This window comes from Dendrobates tinctorius, unplaced genomic scaffold (assembly GCF_039654945.1).
Source record: "Dendrobates tinctorius isolate UK_male_01 unplaced genomic scaffold, ASM3965494v1 ptg000019l, whole genome shotgun sequence".
Classification (NCBI taxonomy): domain Eukaryota; kingdom Metazoa; phylum Chordata; class Amphibia; order Anura; family Dendrobatidae; genus Dendrobates; species Dendrobates tinctorius.
In genome coordinates, this window is record NW_027361687.1 from 69,131,038 (window position 1) to 69,139,398 (window position 8,361).

Below are 8,361 nucleotides of genomic sequence, written 5' to 3' on the forward strand. Positions count from 1 at the left end.
ATAATACATTAAGAAAATTGGTGCCACAATATTGCTGTAGAAAACTGTCAGTAGAAGTTGGCACAGAGAGCATAGATTGGCCTAGATAATGGGGAAGCTAGATCTAGAAAGTGATATAGAACAAGTACAACAGGATGGACAAGAAACAGATAATGCTTCAATACTGGGACAAGAGAACGGTCGGCATGTTCTAATCTAGGAGAGCGGATGGAAAACTCAGTCACCCTCTCTGGATTCAGCATTGCCTCTCCATTGATGCTCAGCTCTCTGTAAATTGGCTGCAGTGGTAACATCGCGACTACAGCACACATCACCGCTGCAGCCAATGACTGAACTCTACAACTCTAACGATGTAGCCAGTACGAGCTGCATATGTCAGTGACTTGCTGCAGTGGTGATGTTCTCTGAGTTAAGTGTTTAGAAGAACCAGACTCGGGGGGAGGTGAGTACTTCGTATTTAATAAAAAAGTTTGGCAACCACTATTCTTAAAGTAGGATAGGGCAGATCTTTTTTACAGTATATTCCCATGACTGGCCACCCATGAAGAGTTTGGCCAGTCTTCTGAGAGGTGCACAAACCTGGGGCATCGCCTACACAAGTGATCAGTTCAGTTGTTGGGTTACTTCAATTTCTATGACCTTTCGAAATTCGAACATCTCTTCTAAAAGAGAATGACTTCACTCTGTAACACAAGCAGGACACAACTCACCTTATCTGCCAGGTGTAGCGAGCTCAGGATTTCTTGAGTCAACGTCATTGCTCGTCAAGGGTCTATCTGAAATATAGATGCAAGTTGTGGGTGAAGTCACTGTAGGTTCCTGTGATTTCGACCAGAAGTTCACTGCAGTCCTGGATATGACTTTTATTGACAATGGATAACAGGTTTTGGCTGTTCTTAAGCAAGCACAGAGCCTGTCCCAGTGCAAGGAATGAGGGGAGTGGACAACACTTTGCTCTCGAATGGAAAAATGTCAAAGTATGTGGAAGTAACTGAGAAGCTGGTGACAGGCCGCTCTAGGATGACTTTGCATGGAGTGACCCCCTCCCACCGACATCATACAAATACACTGTATTCTTACAATTATACAACTAATCGCTTCCGCTTCTTCTCGCTGAAACTTTTTGCTTCCTCCCAGAAATGTCCATTAGACCAAGGAAAACATGGACCACTACCAGCCGTGATACCTCAGTTGGAAAGGTTTCCTTATCTGCTTGACAATCAGGCTACAGAGTTTCTGACACAGAAAAATCTGATTTGTTTTTCGAGCAGAAACCGCTTGAAGAAACAGTTCTTTTTTTGTGAGTTTTTGCAAGAGTTTTTTTTATCCTGAGGATATGTGCACATTGAGTCTTTGTGATGAATTTTTGGAGTAAAAACACTCAAGTTTTTAGTAAGATTTGAAAAGTATCCACTCAATTTTTCCTCCCAAAGCTCCTCAAAAACATATCCTAAGGCTATATGCACGCAGAGTCCTTTTGCTGAGTTTTTGGAACAGAAACTGAGCACAACCTCCAAGCTTTTTTTAGTAGATTTGAGATTTGGAGAAGGATTTGAAGAGTTTCCGTTCTGGTTTTGTGCACAGGGAGTCTTTTTTGAGCAGAAACTCTCAAAATCCTCCTCAAAAACGTTGAGTTTCCGATCAGTTTTTGCTCAAAAAAATCTTCAAAAAACTGAAGCGGTATTGAAAAGTTTTGGAAGAGATTTTTTTCCTTGAAGATTGTTTTGCCGCCTTTTGATATGACAGCGCCTAGTTTGTAAAGGTTTCCTTCAGGATCTGCTTCAAAGAAGTGACATACAATTTCCATGCTGATTCTCCTGGGAAATTGTAGCAGGTAGGCCCATGTGGATCAGCTGTAATAACTAGGGCTGATACATGTGACTATGGAGTGATCAAAGAGCAGCTGGCCGATTGTTTGCATGCAGTGAATTCTCTTCCTATACAGTGGGTACGGAAAGTATTCAGACCCCTTTAAATTTTTCACTCTTTGTTTAATTGCAGCCATTTGATAAATTCAAAAAAGTTTATTTTTTTCTCATTAATGTACACTCTGCACCCCAGTTTGACTGAAAAAAACAGAAATGTAGAAATTTTTGCAAATTTATTAAAAAAGAAAAACTGAAATATCACATGGTCATAAGTATTTTAGACCCTTTGCTCAGTATTGAGTAGAAGCACCCTTTTGAGCTAGTACAGCCATGAGTCTTCTTGGGAATGATGCCACAAGTTTTTCACACCTGGGACTTGGGGATCCTCTGCCATTCTTCCTTGCAGATCCTCTCCAGTTCCATCAGGTTGGATGGTGATCGTTGGTGGACAGCCATTTTCAGGTCTCTCCAGAGATGCTCAATTGGGTTTAGGTCAGGGCTCTGGCTGGGTCAGTCAAGAATGGCCACAGAGTTGTTCATAAGCCACTCCTTTGTTATTTCAGCTGTGTGCTTAGGGTCATTGTCTTGTTAGAAGGTGAACCTTCGCCCAAGTCTGAGGTCCAGAGCACTCTGGAAGAGGTTTTCATCCAGGATATCTCTGTACTTATCCGCATTCATGTTTCCTTCAATTGCAACCAGTCGTCCTGTCCCTGCAACTGAAAAACACCCCTAAAGCATGATGCTGCCACCACCATGTTTCATGGTTGGGATTGTATTGGGCAGGTGAAGAGCAGTGCCTGGTTTTCAGATATCGCTTAGAATTATCACCAAAAAGTTCTATCTTCGCCTCATCAGACCAGAGAATCTTATTTTTCATAGTCTGGTAGTCCTTCATGTGTTTTTAGTAAACTCTATGCGGGCTTTCATACTGTATGTCTGGCACTGAGGAGAGGCTTCCATCGGGCCATTCTGCCATAAAGGCCAAACTGGGGGGAGGGCAGCAGTGATAGTTGACTTTGTTGAATTTTCTCCCATCTCCCTACTGCATCTCTGGAGCTCAGCCACAATGATCTTGGGGTTCTTCTTTACCTATCTCACCAAGGCTCTTTGTCATGATCACGTGTGTCTGGACGCAGATGTTTCCGCAAGGCGAACCCATGTGACACACGTGACCCTGGATACACCGCCTCCAGTGGGGCGCATTTAAATAATAAAACGTGCAGGTGGATACACCGCCTCCACCTGGCGAATTTGGGAATTACACGTTATAAATAAAATCTGGAAACCCCGCCTCCAGTAAGGCGAATTTAAATAATAAAGGGGGAACCTGGGAAACTTTAACAATGGTGGGCCCTGCGATAGGGAATGGGGGAAGTGGAGACCTCCTAAGCTCCCCTGAGCCAGTGTCCCTGCACTCCTTACATTCCCTATACAGGCTCCGCACCTGTCGCCGCACGCGTACCTTAACGCCCTTGCTCACCCTGACCCTAAACCCTCACTAGGGAATGGGTCGGTGCGGAGACTAATCCCACCACTGCACTAATAACACACATGAGGAAAGAGACAATACAGGGGAAACACCACTTAGCTTTGCTCTGTTGCGTGCGCTCCTAGCAACAGAGCCCACCACCTGCGTGCATCTTCTCCTCCACCCGGATCCATCACCATAACAGGATCCTTCACCTTAGTGCAGCCTTGGAGCAGAGTCCACCACCAGTTGCAGCTGCTTAGAACCAGAGTCCCAAGGAAGAGTTCAGCTTCTGACACGAAGTCGAGCATGCTTGAGTCCAGCTCAGCGGCCAAGTCCCACATGGTGAGTGCCACTCTCCATAGTCGCCACTCCACCAGCCCATGCAGACACTTCCCGCTGACACCATCACTGCGACCCCACCACGCCATGCAAGCCCTTCGTCCAGACACCATAGCTGAAACACGTCCCCCCTGGCTAAGCTGCGCAGGACTCCTCACCAGCTCCATCCTTCCTCCAGGCTCTCCCACTCAGAGTGAAAACAATCTCACAATATCACAGGCCGTGAGTGAACACCCTGAGCACACCTTTATAGGGTGTCACACCTGATCCATAATTAAGTGAACATTAACCTAAACCTAAGGTGTGATACCATTCCCCACCACCGGGCAACTTAGAATGAACGACACGACGTGATGATTCTAATGGCCACCGGGGGCAATCACGACACACTTTGGAACCAAAGGAGAAAAAGTTCACTTAATGCATTTAATACCGCCAGATCCAACACTGGATCATGACAGTACCCCCTCCTTAATGAGGGGCCTCTGGACCCTCAAGACCACCCCTCATTAGGGAAACACCCACAGCGGGGACGCCCAGACCCTGAGTTCACCCCACCATTACCTGACACTTCAGGTTTATGACAAACGCACCGCTGGTATTGGCAATAAAGTTCATTTTGGAGGCACCACTCATCTCCACAGCGCCGACCTGGGGAACGAGTTTATGTATGTGTATGTTTGTTTGTTATGAGCTGATCAGGCTCCACAACACACTTCCACAAGATGTTTTTTGGTGGCACACATACATGCTCGTTCACACACAGGTTCGGACCTGAACGTTTAATGCACACATTCGTTTGTCATAAATTTGGTGAACTCATTCTGGACTCTAACAGAGGCGTCCTCCTGAGTCACCACACTCACACCCCCGCTATTCACCACGGAACACCACCCTCCAACCCTCTTTACCATGAGGTCTACGCCTCCCAGGGTTGGTTAATGGCGAGGGTAGAGACTTGTCCCTACTCCCCCGCAGCGCACCTGCTGCACACACCTGGAGGAGAAGGGGACAGGAATATGGATGAAATATACACTCGCTGGTCGCCTTCCTGCAAGCGACCAGGAGGGCGGCTTCTTCGGTGGTATTTGAAGATTTGGCGTAAACCCCGCGGACTCTACATCAGTCTGCTCATCACTGGAACGCACCCCTTCACCTCGGGGAACACCAAGCAGCTCCGTGGGGCACCATTCCTCCCACCTGCCTGGGTACGCCCACGTGCATGAGCAAGTCCCGCTCCCCAGCAGCGACTCCAGGGGCTTTTGCCAGACCCGCAATTTGCCAAGCCGCCATTTTGATTTCCTGGTTACCTGAGCAGAGGCCCCAGACCCTGATAACTGCTGCTGCAGCGGCTCTAACACACCTTGCCGCTCCCCACTCACATCAGTGAGGCCCGGCAGCAATTACTCAGTGGTCTCCAAATGGCCAAAGCTCACCAGAAAAAAAAACTGTATGGCCTGTGATAACGTCATGATCACGTGTGTCTGGACGCAGATGTTTCCGCAAGGCGAACCCATGTGACACACGTGACCCTGGATACACCGCCTCCAGTGGGGCGCATTTAAATAATAAAACGTGCAGGTGGATACGCCGCCTCCACCTGGCGAATTTGGGAATTACACGTTATAAATAAAATCTGGAAACCCCGCCTCCAGTAAGGCGAATTTAAATAATAAAGGGGGAACCTGGGAAACTTTAACAATGGTGGGCCCTGCGATAGGGAATGGGGGAAGTGGAGACCTCCTAAGCTCCCCTGAGCCAGTGTCCCTGCACTCCTTACATTCCCTATACAGGCTCCGCACCTGTCGCCGCACGCGTACCTTAACGCCCTTGCTCACCCTGACCCTAAACCCTCACTAGGGAATGGGTCGGTGCGGAGACTAATCCGACCACTGCACTAATAACACACATGAGGAAAGAGACAATACAGGGGAAACACCACTTAGCTTTGCTCTGTTGCGTGCGCTCCTAGCAACAGAGCCCACCACCTGCGTGCGTCTTCTCCACCCGGATCCATCACCATAACAGGATCCTTCACCTTAGTGCAGCCTTGGAGCAGAGTCCACCACCAGTTGCAGCTGCTTAGAATCAGAGTCCCAAGGAAGAGTTCAGCTTCTGACACGAAGTCGAGCATGCTTGAGTCCAGCTCAGCGGCCAAGTCCCACATGGTGAGTGCCACTCTCCATAGTCGCCACTCCACCAGCCCATGCAGACACTTCCTGCTGACACCATCACTGCGACCCCACCACGCCATGCAAGCCCTTCGTCCTGACACCATAGCTGAAACACGTCCCCCCTGGCTAAGCTGCGCAGGACTCCTCACCAGCTCCATCCTTCCTCCAGGCTCTCCCACTCAGAGTGAAAACAATCTCACAATATCACAGGCCGTGAGTGAACACCCTGAGCACACCTTTATAGGGTGTCACACCTGATCCATAATTAAGTGAACATTAACCTAAACCTAAGGTGCGATACCATTCCCCACCACCGGGCAACTTAGAATGAACGACACCACGTGATGATTCTAATGGCCACCGGGGGCAATCACGACACACTTTGGAACCAAAGGAGAAAAAGTTCACTTAATGCATTTAATACCGCCAGATCCAACACTGGATCATGACACTCTTCTTCCACGATTGCTCAGTTTGGCTGGACGGCCAGGTCTAGGAAGACTTCTGGTGGTCCCAAACTTCTTCCATTTAAAGATTATGGAGGACATTGTGCAGGAACCTGGAGTACTGCAGAAATTCTTACCACAATTCTGTCTCTGAGCTCCTTGGCCAGTTCCTTTGACCTCATGATTCTCATTTGGTCTGACATGCACTGTGAGCTGTGAGGTCTTTTATAGACAGGTGTGTGCCTTTACAAATCAAGTCCTATCAGTTTAATTAAACAGATGGACTCCTATGAAGGAATAGAACCATCTCAAGGAGGATCACAAGGAAATGGACAGCATGTGACTTAAATATGAGTGTCTGAGCAAAGGGTCTGAATACTTATGACAATGTGATATTTCAGTTATACTTTTCTAATAAATTTGCAAAAATTTCTACATTTCTGTTTTTTTTTTTCAGTCAAGATGGGGTGCAGAGTGTACATTAATGAGAAAAAAAATGAACTTTTTAGAATTTACGAAATGGCTGCAATGAAACAAAGAGTGAAAAATTTAAAGGGGTTTTGATTGAATACTTTTCGCACCCACTGTAGGTCCCAGAGAGACACTAGCTGCTTAATTTCTGGATACTGCACATGGAAATACTTGCTGATTGTTTCCTTGTAGGCTTTTTCTCTATTTCACAGACACTTTCTGATTGTTTCCCTTATTCATTTACTATACAGCACAGAGAGCCGATTGAAATTTTTTCGTTATAAGGGTTACCAAGCTGCTGCAGAAGCTCTTAGCCTCACAGTATAGTCGCACTGTAGACTAAAGCCCATAAACCTCCATGCCTTAATCAATAATCATAGGGTTAATGTAGGACCTGGCTGAGCAGATAAGAGAGATGCACACAGAGTTGCTGAGATCATTAAAAAGCGACGTATTCCTGAGAGGTACGGGTACATGAGATGCATTCGCCTGCGGAGGGTTGTACATGGCGGAGAGGACACATCTAGTACTTACATGGAGTTGTGCTGATGAACAGTATCTGGGTGGTGATCCTGCTCTATTCACTGGCACAAGGGCGGATTTGGGAAATCAGGTGACCGGCTGCCCTCATTGTGCTGTTATCCACCCTTTCCTGTTAGTTACGAATCCCCCCTCCCATTACAGGCAGAGAATAGCTTCTATATTACTGTAACCTGTTCACTACTGTCATCATAAAACAAACAATTAAAAAGGCATGGCCTTGCTGCCCTCTGTCTCCACAAAAAGATAAAATTGATTTTGGTGTACCGCTCAGTCTAAAATGTCCAGGAGCTATCCTAATTCTCAAACTTGTAACATGCCATCCACTTTTTTAAGTGAGTGGTTCCTCTTTATTAGCTTTCTGTCAGCACTATAGGTGTTGGAACTTCTCATTCTACACTTCCTTGCATACAGGGCTGCCACTAGGAATTTTGGGGCCCCATACTGGCAACATTTTCGGGGCCCCCTTGAGACTCCGCCCAGGCTACACCCCTCAAACTGTCCACAGGCCCACCACTCTCTCTTGGAAAAACTCTCTCTTGGAAAAACTCCACTTCTCACCATTCACACATTAACAGTTCCCATCATCAGATCACACATATAACCGGCAGCTTTTGTTTTGGCCAAAAGATTTTTTTAAGCCGCCACTACAACACTGTAGACACTTTTGGTGGAGCTCTACTCTACTGTAAGCTATTAAATATTTGTTAAAATATGCAATACAATTTAGTTATATTTTTATTTATTTTTCACTTTTTAAAATGACCAATAATATCACATACAAGGGACAAATACCACTGCACCATGACCAGACAACATCACCACCACATAGTGACCTATAATACCACATACAAGGAACAAATACCACCACACCATGTCTAGACCACATATTACCACCACGGTGACCCAATAATATCACATACAAGGAGCAAATACCGCCACACCATGACCAGACCACATATTACCAACACAGTGACCGAATAATATCACATACAAGGAACAAATACCACCGCACCATGACCAGACCACATATTACCACCAGAAAGTGACCA

At 46.4% G+C, this 8,361-nt stretch overlaps 1 protein-coding gene across 3 annotated transcripts in view; it reads right to left on the reverse strand.

Annotated features, from left to right (window-relative positions):
- ANXA9 (annexin A9) overlaps nucleotides 1–7,383 on the reverse strand; it is a 93,455-nt gene extending 86,072 nt beyond the window's left edge. For 2 of the 3 annotated variants that reach the window (XR_012230630.1, XM_073567194.1), the window contains exons 1-2: nucleotides 7,304–7,383; nucleotides 711–776 (exon numbers count right to left, since the gene is read on the reverse strand). Coding sequence is in view for 2 of the 3 variants with exons in the window: in XM_073567194.1 (XP_073423295.1) it covers nucleotides 711–758 (48 nt within the window). In the remaining variant the exon portion in view is untranslated. Of the gene's footprint in view, nucleotides 1–710; nucleotides 777–3,836; nucleotides 3,888–7,303 lie in introns of those variants that run through there. The other variant, XM_073567195.1, reaches the window with a different exon arrangement.
- Nucleotides 7,384–8,361: the final 978 nt, after the last annotated feature.